This window comes from Astyanax mexicanus, chromosome 25 (genome assembly GCF_023375975.1).
Source record: "Astyanax mexicanus isolate ESR-SI-001 chromosome 25, AstMex3_surface, whole genome shotgun sequence".
NCBI classification, from domain to species: Eukaryota; Metazoa; Chordata; class Actinopteri; order Characiformes; family Acestrorhamphidae; genus Astyanax; species Astyanax mexicanus.
In genome coordinates, this window is record NC_064432.1 from 13,520,419 (window position 1) to 13,538,386 (window position 17,968).

At 42.5% G+C, this 17,968-nt stretch overlaps 1 protein-coding gene across 1 annotated transcript in view; it reads left to right on the forward strand.

Annotated features, from left to right (window-relative positions):
* Positions 1–240: 240 nt before the first annotated feature.
* The window catches only part of si:cabz01076231.1 (calcium-binding protein 2), a 28,512-nt gene continuing 10,784 nt past the window's right edge, over positions 241–17,968 (forward strand). The window contains exons 1-3 of the mRNA XM_049472561.1: positions 241–486; positions 10,612–10,650; positions 14,198–14,342. Of these exons, the coding sequence (XP_049328518.1) occupies positions 10,613–10,650; positions 14,198–14,342 (183 nt within the window). The 5' untranslated portion in view covers positions 241–486; position 10,612. The remainder of the gene's footprint in view (positions 487–10,611; positions 10,651–14,197; positions 14,343–17,968) is intronic.

Here is a 17,968-nt window from a genome sequence, read left to right on the forward strand (position 1 = left end):
TAACTTTCAATGGAAGCCGATTTAAAAAGATTTTATTTCAGGTCATTTTGGAGAATATCTTTTGAATCATTTATTTTGGGAAATGTGGGACATTTTGTGTTTTTAAATTATGAAGTAAACTGGGATTATTAACTGATAAATACCTTTTAATGATAATGATAATCTGTTTTTTAAAATATTGATTCGGACAATCCACTTATCTGTAGTGTGAATGTCCTGTGGTTCCCCTCTGGCTTTGCTCCACAGTCGCACACTCGCCCGCACGTTTCCTCCTCTAATCTGCCCACATTTAGCCAGATAATCACCTCTTAGTCCCTGATGAAGGAAGAGGAGGAGGAGGAGGAGGAGGAGGAGGAGGAGGAGGAGAGAAAGTCTGGAAGTCAGAAGATCTGGACAGATCATTCACTTCTGAACAGTGTACGGTGGAGAGACGGTGGAGGAGCTCGTAGATTAACCCCTGGCTCTGTTTTGTTCTGGTGGCTGAAGGTAGGAAACTGAGGGGTGGATGGGGCGGGGATGGATGTCTCGTTTCTTTTAGAACCATCTACTTTCTATCACAATAGAAAGAAGCAAAAGTACAGAAATGACTAGAGATGGGAATCACAGTTCATCTTACGACAGCGTTGATATCAAGATACTGTGATTCTGTGATACTCGATATATATTACAATACAGTACTCTACGATACCTCACAGCATCTGTGTTCCTGAAGAGGATAAAATACTTCTAAATAATCAAACTGCAAAATAAATTCAGTGTATAAATAAATAAATTAAAAAAATTAAAAAACTTGAATTTGGCATTAGACGATTAATATGAGACAAAAGATCAACATTTCAGCTTTTATTTCCATAGCAGCTTCTGTCTAAACCCACCCATTTTTCTTATGAGCAAAAGTATTGGATCATATGACTGTCAGGTGTGTTTTGTTACCCAGGTGTGTCCTGCTGCATCAATTATTTAAACAATATATGGCGCTGAATGTCTGAAAGCTCAGTTTCAGGTATAGGTTTAATCTGTGCATTTATATTATAGAAAACCAGAGAGCTGTGAGAATCTAACAAACAACTGTGAAGCTAGAGATAGAAATATGGAATGTCCTGAAGAAAGTCGTCACTGGTGTACTAAATAACAGATGTCGAACAGGGGGCTGTTCCATGAAGCAAGCTAACTCAGTAAGCCAGGCTTTTTAGGACGAGTCTGGCTTATTTTGCTCAAATTTCGATTCCACGAAAGAGGCTAGACTTAAGCCTCGTCCAGTTACTATAGCAACATATACGTTTGTACAAACCTGCTCTGTACCAGGCTAGAGTTGACGCTTAGCTTAGCTGCAATGCTTTTATTGGATGAGCCATGTGACGTCATAGCCTTGCAGGTGGGAAACAAAATCTAGGAACAAGGTTCTGCCACGGTTTTATCCAATAAATTGTAGAGGATGCAGCATATCATATAATATTTGTATACATTTAATTAAGTATTGTACTGTTTTGGAAATACGTTTGCACATCGCAATTTATTGGTTCAATCTTAACAATTTCAGGCCAGAGTAAAATTAAATACAGTATTAAATCACAAAAACACATGTATTAGTATTAAAGATGCCCGGGTACTTTAGATAAAGTTACCTTTAAGTATATTTGTAATCTTGTAATTCTTGTTCAGATTCATTCAAGTGTTTATACAAATTATATCAATTCACATATATGATCATATTTGTTCAATATACATAATATAAATGTTTGATTAACTTAATGATGCAAAAAGTGAATGAATATAGACCAATATTTGCATACAGGTGATATACATTAGCAAAAAATGTAGGCTATAAGAAGGGCGGCCAGCATTGAAGACTGTAGGCAGTGATTGATAATGGCGCCCATTTAAAGACAGTCCAGTAGATGAGGGAGCGCGGGTAGTGCACAGAGCTTTCAGGCTAACAGCTCCAAAGTCATTCCAGGACAGAACAGATCCACTGTGAAATATAAAGCCATCAAATATACAATAAAGATACTAATTAATTTTATAATAATTGTAAATGATGGTTTGTAAAACTGGTGAAATGATACAGATTTAGTGCTGATATCATGTAAACAGCAAACACCACAGGAAGTCCGGTCAGAACTCCGACATCAATTCCAAATGAAGGTTTATTGAATCATACACATACACATGCCACACATCCAGCCGTGATCTTTTCTATGAGCTTAGCTGTGAAAGTAGCCGTGGTTTCTATAATAGCAAATTAAGACACATACATAAAGATTACAATTAAATAAAGACACTATATATATATATATATATATATATATATATATATATATATATATATATATATATATATATGATAACTATACATGCATGCATAACACAGTAATACAGTCTCTAACTAAACTAAACACACTAAATGCACTGACTTGTTGTGATTGAGTAGTGATATGTATATCAGCAGTTATATATATACACTTACAAGAGGTAATCTACTTAGATCACAAGAGGTGATTTACTGAAACATATCAACAACATGACAACTATCCTTACTATTTACAAACAAAGATGAATGACACAACTAAATAACTATATAAACTATAAGACACCATACTATAAGATACCATACACTCACCCTCAAATGGACGCACGGTAATAAAGAGAACTAGACTGTTTTTCTTCACTCCAGCGGTTCTCCGTTGTCCTCTGCATACTCCGACACTGATGTAGGGGCGGGTCTGGCTCAGAAAGAATTCGTGAGTGACAGGTAATTAAGGCGTCTGATTGGTGGAAAGTTATCCTTCTGATTTGGAGTGCCTTGAAACTGTCTGAGGGGAGACTGGAAACAGTGTGTTCTGCTGCTGTTCACGTGCACTCCATGCGCACCCATGGAATCCTGGGAGCACCTGATTGGTCAGTCATACTGGGTGCATGAGGAGCTTACGTGGCCCACACAGCGAGGGCGTGGCCAGGTGGACTGCACCATTTTAAACAGCTGCCCCCAATTTTGTGGAGCAAAGTTGTTGTCCTGGATATCACATATCAGCTGTCAGGGAGGGATGGCAGTTTGATGAGCCGGGCAAACGGACGTGTGTATATCCGGTCCTTGACTTAGACCTTAACTGTCCGTATCCTGCCATCAGCCCCAGGGATGACTGCTGTGACGAGGCCTACTGGCCGCATGGCCCAAAGGGAGCTGTTGGTCAACGATCATCACAACGGTACCAACTGTAAAGTTGTCCTTCTCCTGATGCCATTTGGAGCGTATTTGGAGTGATGGTAAGTAACTTTTGATGTACTTGGCCCAAAACTGGTCAATTAGTGCCTGGCATTGTCTCCATCTGCGCCGACTGAGGATTTCTGTCTCTGCGTAGATGACCTGGGGCAGAGATAGATATCGCTGCCCTATCAGCAACATATTGGGTGTGATTGGGTCTGGGTCTGCGATGTCTGACGACGTGTAACCCAGCGGTTTGGAGATGATCCCGTCCACTTCAACCAACACCGTCATCAGGACATCTTCTGATACACTCTGCGCTTCAAGAGTGGTGTGAAGGGCAGATTTGATAGATTGGATCTCCCGCTCCCAGGATCTGACAAAGTGTGGAGCATGAGGGGGGTTAAATTCTTTTTTTTTTTTTTTTTTGGCCCAACCACCACCCCCCCTCTTCGGAGGACAATTAATACTGTATTTTTATTTATTTATTTATTTATTTTATTTATTATTATTATTATTATTATTTATTTATTTATTTATTTTTTTATATATATATATATATTTTGTGTGGATATAGTTGTGGGAGTTCAGGGTTGGAAGGATCGGAGTGTGAGGTACAGGAGGGGGGTACAAGAAGAAGAAAAAGAAAAGAGAAAAAAAAAACAAAAAAAAAAAAACTAAACTAAACAAAAAAACAAACAAACAAACAAAAAAAAAAATAATAATAAAATAAAATAAACATAAAATAAACAAACATACATATATACACATACTCACATATCTAACTATACATATGCTTATACATATACACACATACATAAATATACATACATATTAATACATACACATAAATACATACACACACACGCACAGTTACTTCTATTCTATTGTTTTTTGCAAAAATATGTCATGTGTTACGGATTATGTCATGAAATGCCAACCACAATGGAGGCAAGAAACCGCCACCATGCCCCTGCGATCCAGAGGCAGATAGGGAAGAACCCAGTGGACCCAGACCATCCACAGCCCATTAGGAGCCCAGAAGACCCGCGGCCACACATCCCGATGGTAACCATGTGCACACCCCAGATGAGGACGGGGGAGACTCCAGACGAAGCCCCCATGGCAAAGAGCAAGAGTCCAGAGAGCCAAAGGAAGCGAGCAGCCCACCCCCCCGGCAGGCCAGCACCCCCTGCACGAGCCGAGCATGCGGCCCCCGAGATCCCAAGCACCCGGGAACAGCCCGACACCCGGCAGGCCCCCCCTCCCACGCCAAGGGGGCCCAAGCCACCCCCAGGCCACGGCCACCAAGGGGGCGGGCCAGAGACCACATTAGGGCATCCGGCCACGCACCCATGGACCCACGGACGCCCACCCCCCCAGGAACGGCAGTGACAATCGGCGGAGAGCAGCGTGGAGCGGTAGGGAGGGCAAAAACCCGCCCTACGCAACCATGTCCCACAGGTGTCCATGCTCAGTCAGCCCCAAACCCAGGATCAACTGTTCACGCACACATGCACATTCACACACCCATCACACACACATCCGTCACACATACACCCGTCACACACGTGAACATTCACTCACAGACCAGTCACACACACCAGTCACGCACACCAGTCACACACACAGAACATGGGGGTTAAATTCAAAATCTTGCTAGCTGTGCCTGTAACTCTGGCGTGAGTGCTTTGAAGGCCTCCTGAAGTTCTGAGCTGCCGCCTTTGATATTTGTGCCCTGATCAGCAAGCAGCTCATGGGGCTCGTCCGGAGCACCATCAGGAAAGCATCTGTGTCCATGCTAGTGAGAAGATTGAGGTGCACAGCGTGGGTTGTCAGACACTTAAACACTATGCCCTATCGTTTTCGCGGTGCACCGTCCAATCTTAATGATATATGGCCCAAAGCAGTCCACTCCTGTGGACCAGAAAACAGGCTGATTGAGACGCAGGCTGAAGGGGGGAAGATCGTCCATCCTAGGGATGACTGGCTTGCTGTGCCATTTCTGGCGATCAAGACAGCTGTGCTGGTGTTTCTTGATAGCTGCTCTCCCTCACAGTATCCAAAATCGCCTGCGTAGCTCTGCATATACTCGGTTGGGTCCGGGATGTGCGAGACGGCTGTCAAAGTCCTGGGTGATGAGTTGGGTTATGGGGTGATGTGGGTCCAGCACGATTGGATGTAAAGTATTTTCATCCAGGGCCTCGCATCTGAGGAGTCGACCTCCCACACAGATCAGTTGCATCTCTCCATCAAACTCTTGAGCCAAAGTGATGAGCCTGCTGCTTGTTGAAACAGGTTTTCCTGCTGTCAACAGAGTAAAGTCCTCAGGGAAGCAATCTCTCTGCACTTTTCTGAGGAGGGCCATCTCAGTTTGTCTGTAGTCCTCTGCTGTGGGTGTGGCCGCCCCATGAAAGGTTCTGACAGATGCCTCCAGCAGCTCCTGATAGGTGTGGAAGCCTTTGGCATCAGGTACTTGAGGATCAGTGGACATAGAGAGGTGTCCACAGAATGCAGACTTACGGAGTTCGGCCGGGTCATCAGAGGTTGAGGGATCTAGAAAGACTGGCCAGGCTGTCTCATCTTGCCATAAGAATGTTGGTCCATTTCTCCAGCAATGGTTTCCTTAGAGTTGTGACAGCAATAGACCCCTGGTTATGTCATCAGCAGGGTTATCCAATGAGGTAATATATCGCCAGGGACTGTCTTCTGTCAGCTCCTGAATGTCTGCTACCCTGGTGCCAACAAACACCTTATATCTGCAAGATTGAGACTTAAGCCAGGTCAGGTCGGTGGTGGGGTCGGTCCAGTGTGTGATGCTGGCAATGACAAGAGTGAGCTCCTTCTTCAATACGACAGCTAGCTGAGCCCCGATGTGGGCAGCGCAGAGTTCCAGCCTGGAGATAGACTGCTGTCAGACTGGTGCTACCCATGACCTTGCTGCCAGGAAGGCTACCAGCATGCTGCCTGACTGATCCACTGTCCGCAGATAAGCTACTGCTCTGTAAGCTCGCTCTGATGGGTCAGAGAATACTTGTATGGTTTGATGAGATACTGATGTGTCAGATCCTGGCTGAATATAACATCACGGAAGATAGATGAAGGGGAGCTGATGGGAGTTCACTCTCCCATTCACGCCACAGTTGGAGAATGTCCTCTGGGAGCTGTGGATCGTCCCAGTCTCTTTCCTTCCGCCAAAGACCCTGTACCAGGATCTTAGCCCTTGTGGTGTAGGGGATGAGAAAGCCAATAGGGTCACACTGCCTTGCAAGTACCCTATAGATGCTGCACATTGTGAGCTCTAGATGCTCTGAATGGCAAAGCTGGTAAGTGAGGGTATCAGAAATGCAGTGCCAAAGCAGTCCTAGTGTCCGTTCTTGGGGGTCAGCTGCATCTTGTGGCAACCAGAGATCACAGCTGTCAGATTTGGTGTCAGCTGGCAGGTGGCTGATGACGTCGGGTACATTAGTGGCCCACTGCCGAAGCCCAAACCCACCAGAGAGGAGTAACGACTGCAGCTTGTCAACTAACAACTTGGCTTCGGATACAGATGTGAAGCTCTGCAAAAAGTTGTCCACATAAAAGTGGTTCTCTGTGGAGTGGCGTATGTCTTCATCTTGGCTGCTGTGATCCCGCACATGTTTCTGGAGGGCAAACATGGCACATCATGGGCTACAGGTTGTTCCAAACGGCAACACCTGCCATTCGTACACATCTGGTCCTCGGCTGCGCTCCATGTCCCTCCAGAGGAAACGCAGGTAGGGTTTGTCTTCTGGCAGAAGGCGGACCTGATGAAACATCCCCTTTATATCGCTGCTCACAGCTACTGGGTACTGCCTGAAATGGAGCAGCACACCAAGTAGAGATGGTCCTAAGGTGGGACCTGGAAGGAGCTGTTCATTCAAGTTTCCATTCTGAAATGTGAATGAGGAGTTGAATATGATGCAGTCCTTGCCGTTGTGATTGACCATGTGATGAGGGATGTACCATGATCCGCTATTCATCCGGACCGCATCAGGTGCAAGTCTCTCCACATAGCCAGCATCCAACAGTTTTCTCACCTCTTCTTTGTAGGAGTCAGCTTTAGCCAGCCATTTCTCTGTCCCACGCAGATGGCCTAGGACTGATTCTTTGGGTGCCCGAAGTGGCAGGGCATCTTCGTTCCACAAGAGTGGCGTGGCATATCTGAAAATACCATCCACTTCCACCCTGACTGTCTTCTCCTCCAGCATCCTGACAGCTGCTGTGTCCTACTTGGAACGTGTGATGATCTTCTCATTCCGGTAGGGCAGGACATCCATCTGCCAAAGCTTAGAGACATGGTGGAGCAGCTCTGCCGTGGGCGACAAACTGGTGAACAGGCACTGTGATGTGGAGGATTGGTGCTTCACAGCCACTCTGTAAAGTCCAGCAATGTTGGAATAGGGATCCGGAGAGGGTTGGTGAACCTCTTGAATTGAGCCCGCAAGTCATGTGGTAGCTTAGATAGCAGGCGTGATACATGTGACCCACAGTCAAGCTTTGTTCTTCCCTCCTTCCCCAGCTGAGCTAACATGCCAGTTAAAGCTCTTACCTAACCTTACCTCTTGATTGGTGGCTCAGCCAGCACCTCAGTGATGATCTGAAGGGCAAGCTTATGGGGCTGACCGTACAGTTCTTAGTGCAGCCATGGTCCTGGTGTATGGGAACTGACTGTTGCTGTATGAGTCAGCTACCAGCAGTGCATCTTCCAGCTTGAGATGGTCCACCAGTATCTGATACTTGAACTGTTCCGTAGCATCAGCAGGCAAGAGATTGTCCAATGCTAACTTGAGCCTAGCAAACTGGCGAGGATCATCATCCATGAAGATAGGAATGTGTGGTTTTGGTCCACGAAATGTGGATTCTTGTCGTGGTGGAGAGAATGATTGGTTGGGATGGGGGAAAATGCTGGCCCCATACCCTCTGGTCTGCTGGTTGCTGCCAAAGGGGGTGGTGAGTGTGAGCGGTTGAGGTGCGTGGTGGGGTGAATGGCAACACATAATCTGGAGTGGGTATTGATGGTGTGGTTGCCTAATATGCTGGTACAGGAGCAGGCTGATCTTGTGGCTGAAGATGAGTACTGCGCAGGTGCTCTGTCAGCACTGACACAAGTTGTGGAGGCAGCCGTCCTGGAGATGAATGACGTGATTGCTGTCCTGCACTGCCTAGGCAAGAATACTCCACCGGAGGTGGTGGCGGAAATTGATCCCAGTCTGGTCGCACCGGAAGTGAGGTAGGAGGAGGAGGCTCCTCATCCTCAGCATGCATCTTGCTGTTTGGCCTTATGCTGTGTGGGAGACTGATGCAGGGGCGTAGAAAGCTGCGGTGATGCAGGGAATTCTTCGTAGGACCTGTCACTGTCCATATAGTGAAGTTGAACTGAAGAAGAGGTTCTGATGCCTGTGGCTGCAGGTGTGGGCCTCAGGTAAGGAGTTGCATCCCGTGGCCTGCTGGCTCCCACGTCGGTGTGACTATGTGGTGTGTATGACTGCGGCAGCTATCGCGACGGCAAATTCACCAAGTAGTCCTACAGGTAACGTGGCTGGTATCTGTCACGGCGAGGACGGTTACAAAAACAACTGAACCTATCCTGAACATAAGGTTCTGTTGCATGGGGACAGACAGGATCAGATGATGTCCCTCCCTCAATTCCTGCAATAATGGGACATCTGAGGTTTTGTTCTAAAGCTAGGTTTTCTGCAGGAGTAAGGGCTGCTACAGGAGCTCCACCAGCAGTAGCAGCAACAGCTGTTTTCTTTCTGGTTGCTAAAATATTTCATGCAGTTAATTTATATCATAATACAAAATAAAATACATAGTTTAACATTTTCCTGCACATTAGACTAACCAATTAGAATTGCACCTACCATTCTGGTATATTTTTATATTTTATATACTGCTGTTGTTTTCTTTTTACTCCCCCATGTTGCTTTTAAATCAGGATATAAATATAAATTTTTGATTGTAGTTCAACATTTTGGAATGCCAGTGAATGGATTAAATAATATGCTTACACATTTATCCGGTCTGCAATTTTCTGCCAGGCAGCTTCTCTGGCTTTTAATACAAGAAGTGTTTACTTTCCTTGCAATTATGTCTTTATATTCATCAAATAGACGTATAAGTAACTCATGTTCAGCAGGAGAGAAAAAAAGCAGTGCATTCCTTCACCTCTTTTAACATTTTTCTCAGCTTTTCAGGGCTCGATTACTGAGGCTGTTTAAATACCGTATGCACGTGCGTGAGCCTTGATTACAAAAGCCTGGCTTGAATTAGTGGGAACAGGTTGGGTCTGGATTTTGTTAGTGGAAGTGACTAACTCAAGCGAGGCTTTCTCAAGTAAGTGCCGTTTTTTTTAAGCTCACTCTGTGGAACAGCCCCCAGGTAGACCAAGAGAAACCAAGCAGATGATGAAACAGAAACAGTGTGAGTTCTGTAAATAAAAACCCTAAAACAGCTGTTAGTAACATCAACAACCTCCAGAGAGCAGGAGTGAAAGTATCACAATCTTCTGCTCACAGAAGACAAAAAGCACAGAGGCTTCAGCAGAAGATAAAAACACTATTTAACGAGGTTAATAAGAAGACCAGGCTGAAATTTTAAAAGTACTGGACTGATTATGGACTGATGAGACAAAGATTAACCTCTACCAATGTGATGGGAAGGCTAAAGTTTGGAGAATGAAAGGATCCGCTACAAAATGTGAATTTAAAGAAAGATGAAACTAAACTGAACAGGAGGTCCTTGCAGAAAGTTAGTGATGTCAGTTGGTCACAGATGTGATGCAGTTACTGCAAATAAATGATTTGCAAATAAATATTAAGTCTTATTTACTTTAAATTTATCTCTTCCAATACTTTTGCTCACAAGTACAGGTTCAGAGAGAAGGTTCTTCATTTTCATTTCATCAGTTTTACCTGTGCTGCCCAAAAATCTAACCTTAGATTAGGCAGGGATTCACCCCCTAGGTTTTAGAAAGGTGGAGAATTTAAATAGTTTGCATATCTGTATATTCATTTATTTACCTATAGTTTCTTCCTCCAAAAAGGTGGAGTACCAGATCTGCCAATAGAAATAATGCTAAATAAATTAATAAGGTAGTGTGATGCCAGGAAATAAATGATCAACACTAACATTTTTCTCTCAGTTTTTAGTTTGATTTTCCTGATCTTCTTGTTAACATCGGGTTTTAGGCCAAATTCGTAGAGAAATGTAAACAATCCTAAAAGGTTTAACAGATGTACGGGCAGGGCTGTTCAGTGTACGTGTTATATTTATAATGTTTTTTTTCTGGAAGAGTACTTGCTGTTTCTGTAGGAGGGACTTAATTTAGGGTCCTGAAGCTGGACCTGATCCAGGACTCACTGTTCTCTCTCTCTTTCCTGCAGAATGGCGCAGAAATCAGAGAGGACGGCCTCCACTGACAGGTACAGAACATGATCTGCGTTCTGTTTAGAGAAAATACAGTAACATTATACACACCCTGTTCACACCCCGTATCTATAATGTCTATAGAGGTATCTATAGGGGTGTCTGTAGGTGCATCTATAGTAATATCTTTAGTGGTGTCTATAGTGGGGTCTAGGGGTGCCTATAGTGGTATCTATAGGGGTATCTGTACGGATTTAGGGGTATCTATAGAGGTATTTATAGGGGTGTCTATAGGGGTCTCTATAGAGGGATATATAGTGGGACCTATAGGGGTGTGTGTAGAGGTATCTGTAGGGGTTTAGGGGTATCTATAGTGGTGTCTATAGGGTCATAATCTAGACTGCAGTGCCATTAGATCTTAGAATGTTGTGCCACACTTGCAAGTTCCCATGCATATTTAAAAAACGTTTTTTCCCCATCTAAAACAATCACAATTTAAATTTCACCACTGCTGGTATAGCATCCTTCTGAGTTAAGGGAAGCACCCCCTGACCAGTTACAAACCGCATAATATACGCTAGAACTGGAAGATTTTTAATTTTTACATAAGAACTTTTTTTTTTCTAAACAAACAGCACTGTTTAAAGTGATGCACAAGCTATTGTTTCATTTCATTTAATAATAAAAAACACTTTATTTTTTAACTTACTTATTTATTTATTTGTACTGTTTTCAACCTTACGTTCAGCTTTTACATTTTTTATAACACTATGCAAACATAACCTCCTTATTTTTCAATTAAATATGAGGAGAAGTGTAAAAACTTTTAGTTTTTACTTAAGAACTTTTTTCTAAACAAACAGCGCTGTTTAAAGTAATGCACAAGCTATTGTTTCCTTTATTATCATTATTATTAACTTCCTTATTTTTCAGTTAAATATGAGAAAAGTGTAAAATATGTTCTTTATAAATTTTAAAGCTTCTATATGTAAAGATGTAAATCTTAACTATCCCATTTTGAAATAAAGCAGTAATTCCATTAATCAAATTAATTCAGTTAACCTCCCAGACATAAAATATGATGTGCTCCAAATTATCATAAAAATGGGATTTCAGCAAGTCTTTGAATATTTTATTTCATGTATATTTTTAGACGACAGGTTTATGGGTTAATTTGCACACTGAGCTTTATTAAAGAGAAACTTACAGACAGAGATTATTCCACATTATTAGGCAAATCTCATTTTTTCTGAAATATAGGGAGGAAGAAGATCTTTCTAAGGATGAAAATTATTCAGTTATGATATTGATTATGGATTTGGTCTAGAATTCTGGGAAGTGAGATGGAAGTTCCCTTTAGGGTCCGTGAGGGTTTTAAATCATCTAGATAGAGGATATATGGAATTCCTAACAGACCAGAAAAAACACACCATGCGTTTCTTTGTTGTGATGGGCATTAAAGTAAAAGAAATAAAGACACACATCATGTTTTTTGCCCACTATCTTATTCTGGCCTCAAACCTATTGAGAACCTGTGGGGCATCCTTAAAAGAAATATCTATGAAGGTGGGCTTCAGTTAATCTCCAACCAGCAGCTCTGGGAGGCAGCACTGACTTACAAGGTCAATAGATAAGAGTTATTAATGTTATTGTTTTCTGACTCACCGAATGTTTTAAACTGCTGGATTCTGCATAATATTTTGGAAGAGCATATTTTTGTGTTTTGTATAAATGAATTTCCAGTATTGTACATCCACTTGGAATAACATCCATTGTTGTGAATAAAGAAAATCCTTGAACAAAGAAAAACAAAGCAAAATGTGCTGTTCAGAATGATTTGGAACACAGTGTACAGTATATACAGATGATGGTTTAGTTTGTGTTCACAGTTTGGTTAGAAACTCGAGTGGTTTAAGAGAAGCACGTGGCAGAGGTGATACTGTAGCTGATGTTAGCTAGCTTCTGCTAACTTATAGGGATAATATATACAGTGAGTCCAAGAAGTATTTGATCCCTTGCTGATTTTCTTCGTTGGCCCACTAATAAAGACATGATCATTCTATACTTTTAATGGTAGATATATTCTTACATGGAGAGACAGAATATTAAAAAGAAAATCCAGAAAATAAATCTAAGGAATATATATTAATTGATTTGTATTTCATGGAGTGAAATAAGTATTTGATCCCTTAGTATTCATTAGCAGTTCTGGCTTTTACAGACCAGTTAGACACTCCCAATCAACTTGTTACCTGACCTGAAGCCACCTGTTCTCACTAATCACTTGTGTGAAAAACACCTGTCCACAGAATCAGACAGATCACACAGATTTCAAGTCTCCAACATGGGTAAAACCAAAGAGCTGTCACAGGACCTCAGAGTCAGAATTGTTGACCTTCACAAAGCTGGAATGGGCTACAAAAAGATTAGTAAGGTGTTGGATGTGATAGTAACAACTATTGGTGCAATTATCAGAAAGTTTAAAGAGTATAACATGACAATCAACAGACCTCGGCCCGGTGCTCCAAAGAAGATTTCGCCTCGTGGGGTGGCAATGATGCTGAGAACGGTCAGAAATCGTCCTGCAACCACTCGGCAGGAGTTAGCAAATTACCTGAAGGCAGCTGGGACCACAGTTTGCAAGGAAACAATTGGCAACACTTTGAGCAACAATGAATTCACATCCTGCAGTGCCCGAAAGGTACCCCTGCTGAAGAGAGCACATGTGGAGGCGCGCCTCAAGTATGCCAATGATCATTTGAAAGATTAACCAAGTTATTTGGAGAAGGTTTTGTGGTCAGACGAGACCAAAATTGAACTTTTTGGCCTCAACTCCACCCGCCATGTGTGGAGGAAGAAAAATGCTGCCTATGACCCCAAGAACACTGTGCCCACCGTCAAGCATGGAGGTGGAAGCATAATGTTTTGGGGGTGTTTCTCTGCCAAGGGTACAGGGCTACTTCACCGCATCACTGGGAAGATGGATGGAGCCATGTACCGCACAATCCTGAGGGACAACCTCCTCCCCTCTGCCAGGGATCTGAAAATGGGCCGTGGTTGGGTCTTCCAACATGATAATGACCCTAAACATACAGCAAAGGATTGGCTCAAGAAAATCACATTAAGGTCATGGAGTGGCCCAGCCAGTCGCCAGACCTCAATCCGATCGAAAATCTATGGAGGGAGCTGAAGGTCAGAGTTGCCAAGCGACAGCCCACCAACCTTCATGATTTAGAGAGGATCTGCAAAGAAGAGTGAGCCAAAATTCCCCCTGGTGTGTGTGCTAAACTTGTGGTTAACTACAACAAACGTCTCACCGCTGTGCTTGCAAACAAAGGCTTTGCCACTAAGTATTGAGTGTGTTTGGCAAGAGTGTTTTTCCTCATTGAAATACAAATTAATTAAAATATATTCTTTAAAATTATATTCTGGATTTTTGTCTTGATATTCTGTCTCTCCATGTTAGAATATATCTACCATTAAAAGTGCAGAAGGATAGTGTCTTTATTAGTGGGCAAACAAAGAAAATCAGTAAGGGATCAAATACTTCTTGGACTCACTGTATATATATTTTTAAATGCTTCTCTCTTCCTGTTGCTCTAGTTCCAAATCTACCCAATCAGCTGATGCAGCCTCTCTAAAGCCAGCCCTCCGGAAGTCCCAGTCAGGAGAAACACCAAAGAAATCGAAAGCCAAGAAGTCCAACGAAGAAGTGTACACAAACCTGCTCAACACTGTGTTCGGACAGGTATGTATACACACACACACACAAAGCCGTTTCAGGGCCTTTTAGGCTCTAAGCAGAATGGATTGCTGTGCTGAAGGTTCATATTTTGTTGGCTGCCGGAATGATGAACCTGGCTGGCTAACTACTGTCAGTAAGTAGTGTGAGGAGCCCCCTTGAGGGGGATTCTGATAACAGTGTTTGCTGTACTTTCCTGCATCGACCATCACAGAATTTAAAGGTGCATCACACAGTTTGTCAGTGCATTCGATTCATAACCAGTCATTGCCAGCTCGGGGCCCGAGGCAGTTGATTGGTTTGCTTGCCCTGTTGTAACAGGGCTATACACACACACACACACACACACACACACACATTCTTATCCCCATCCTCTTAGTGTACAATATACACAGCTAGAAAACAACAAGGAAACCTAAAGTTTTAGAAATTTATATAATGTTGATTTTTTTAAAGCCTGGTTTATACTAAATGTAACAGATCACTTGTGACGTAACAAAACATGAATTTAAAGTTGAGCTGTCTGTGTTACCGTTCAAATGTACACAATTAATCTAGAGACTTTAACATGTACCACAAAGGGCTAAGAGCCTGGCTGCTCCTCTCTCCAACTCTCCAACTCATCCCCAACTTTTCAACTCATCTTCAACTCTCCAACTAATTCCCAATTCTCCAACCTATCCCCAAATCTCCAACTCATCTCCAACTCTCCAACTCATCTCCTACTTATTCCCAACCCTCCACCTCATTTTCATCTCATCCCCAACTGTCCAACTCATCTCCAACTCATCTCCAACTTTTTAACTCATTTTCAACTCTTCAACTAATTCCCAATTCTCCAACCTATCCCCAAATCTCCAACTCATCTCCAACTTATCCCCAACCCTTCACCTCATTTCCATCTCATCCCCAACTGTCCAACTAATCTGCAATTTATCTGCAACTTATTCCCAACTCTCCAATTTATCCCCAACTCTCCAACTCATTTTTTAACCCTCCAACTCATCTCCAGCTTATCCCCAACTCTTCACCTCATTTCCATCTTATCCCCAACTCTCCAACTCATCTCCAACTCTCCAACTCATCTCCAACTCTCCAACTCATCTCCAATTTATCCCCAATTCTTCAATTCATCCCGTCCAAAAATATTGGATGGAGCTCCATCATTCCAGAGAACACAGTTCCACTGCTCCACAGCTCAGTACTTGGGGGCAAATGGAGACTTGGAAGGTTTTTGCTTCAGTGATGTTTTTTTTTTTACACATTTCTCATTCATATAAACTCCCTGTCACTAAGAGGGTGAGGACCAGCGCGTGCCTCCTCAGATAGAAGTCAGTATTTTCCACATAAGGGAAAATAATTATACTAATTACAATAATTCTCAATAGGAATCTCACAGCTGTTAGTAAACAATGTAGTGCTGTATTAGAGCTCAGGTGTGGTGTTTCTAAAGTCACTCATGTGTGTGTGTGTGTGTGTGTTATGTAACGTGCTGCTGTATACAGTGCAGGAAGTGTAATCCTGTGCTAACCTTCCTCAGTCTGCTGTAATATCTCATTAGCATAGATCAGTGCCTCGGCTAATTACACTCAGCAGGGATTTACTCAGGAGAGAGCAACGTTTACGCGATCTTCAACCGCAGAGCTCTGAATCACCACTCTGAATCACCATTCTGAATCACCACTCTGAATCACCACTCTGAATCACCACTCTGAATCACCATTCTGAATCACCATTCTGAATCACCACTCCAAATCACCACTCTGAATCACGACTAATACACAATTCTGAATCACCACTCTGAATCACCACTCTGAATCACCATTCTGAATCACCATTCTGAATCACCATTCTGAATCACCACTCTGAATCACCATTCTGAATCACCACTCCAAATCACTACTCTGAATCACCACTCTGAATCACGACTAATACACAATTCTGAATCACCACTCTGAATCACCATTCTGAATCACCACTCTGAATCACCATTCTGAATCACCATTCTGAATCACCATTCTGAATCACCACTCTGAATCACCATTCTGAATCACCATTCTGAATCACCATTCTGAATCACCACTCTGAATCACCACTCTGAATCACGACTAATACACAACTCTGAATCACCACTCTGAATCACTACTCTGAATCACGACTAATACACAATTCTGAATCACCACTCTGAATCACGACTAATACACAATTCTGAATCACCACTCTGAATCACCATTCTGAATCACCATTCTGAATCACCACTCTGAATCACCACTCTGAATCACGACTAATACACAACTCTGAATCACCACTCTGAATCACCACTCTGAATCACGACTAATACACAATTCTGAATCACCACTCTGAATCACGACTAATACACAATTCTGAATCACCACTCTGAATCACCACTCTGAATCACCATTCTGAATCACCATTCTGAATCACCACTCTGAATCACGACTAATACACAACTCTGAATCACCACTCTGAATCACCACTCTGAATCACGACTAATACACAACTCTGAATCACCACTCTGAATCACCACTCTGAATCACGACTAATACACAATTCTGAATCACCACTCTGAATCACCACTCCAAATCACCACTCTGAATCACCATTCTGAATCACCATTCTGAATCACCATTCTGAATCACCACTCTGAATCACCACTCTGAATCACGACTAATACACAACTCTGAATCACCACTCTGAATCACCACTCTGAATCACGACTAATACACAATTCTGAATCACCACTCTGAATCACGACTAATACACAATTCTGAATCACCACTCTGAATCACCACTCTGAATCACCACTCTGAATCACGACTAATACACAACTCTGAATCACCACTCTGAATCACGACTAATACACAATTCTGAATCACCACTCTGAATCACGACTAATACACAATTCTGAATCACCACTCTCAATCATGACCCTGAATCAAGGTTCTAAATCACCACTCTGGATTACAACTCTGAATCACCACTCTGGATCCAGACTTTAAATCTTGCCTCTAAATTACGACTCTGAATTACGACTGATTCACAACTCCAAATCACGACTAATACATGATACTAATTCTCTGAACTACGAATCACTACTCGGAATCACAACTAATACATGACTTTGAATCACCACACTGAGTCACCATTCTAAATTAAGACTCTGAATCACGACTCTGAATCACAACTTTGAATCATGACTAATACACGACTCTAAATTATGAATCACCACTCTGAACCATGACTCTGAATCACCAGTCTGCCTGTGTATAAATACCCCATGTGCTCCTTTGTTCTGTGTCGTGCTTTTTGTTTGAACGTGTCCAGTTACTCTGTCCAGATCGTGTTTATATGTTTTGTTTAGCCTCAGACCTGCTGTGTTTTTTGCCTTCAGTTTTCCAGGTTTGTACGGAGGAGGAGGCCGGATGCAAACGCAAGTCAGTTTTATTAGACATTTAGAAACAAAGAACAAAACACTATGAATTAATATAACAAAAAGGTAACTTAAACAAAACACTATGAACCAGAAGATAAACTAAAAGACTGAAACAAACAAGCCAAAATAACAAATAAAGAAACAAACTACATAAAGCAAACCTGGAAAACTGAAGGCA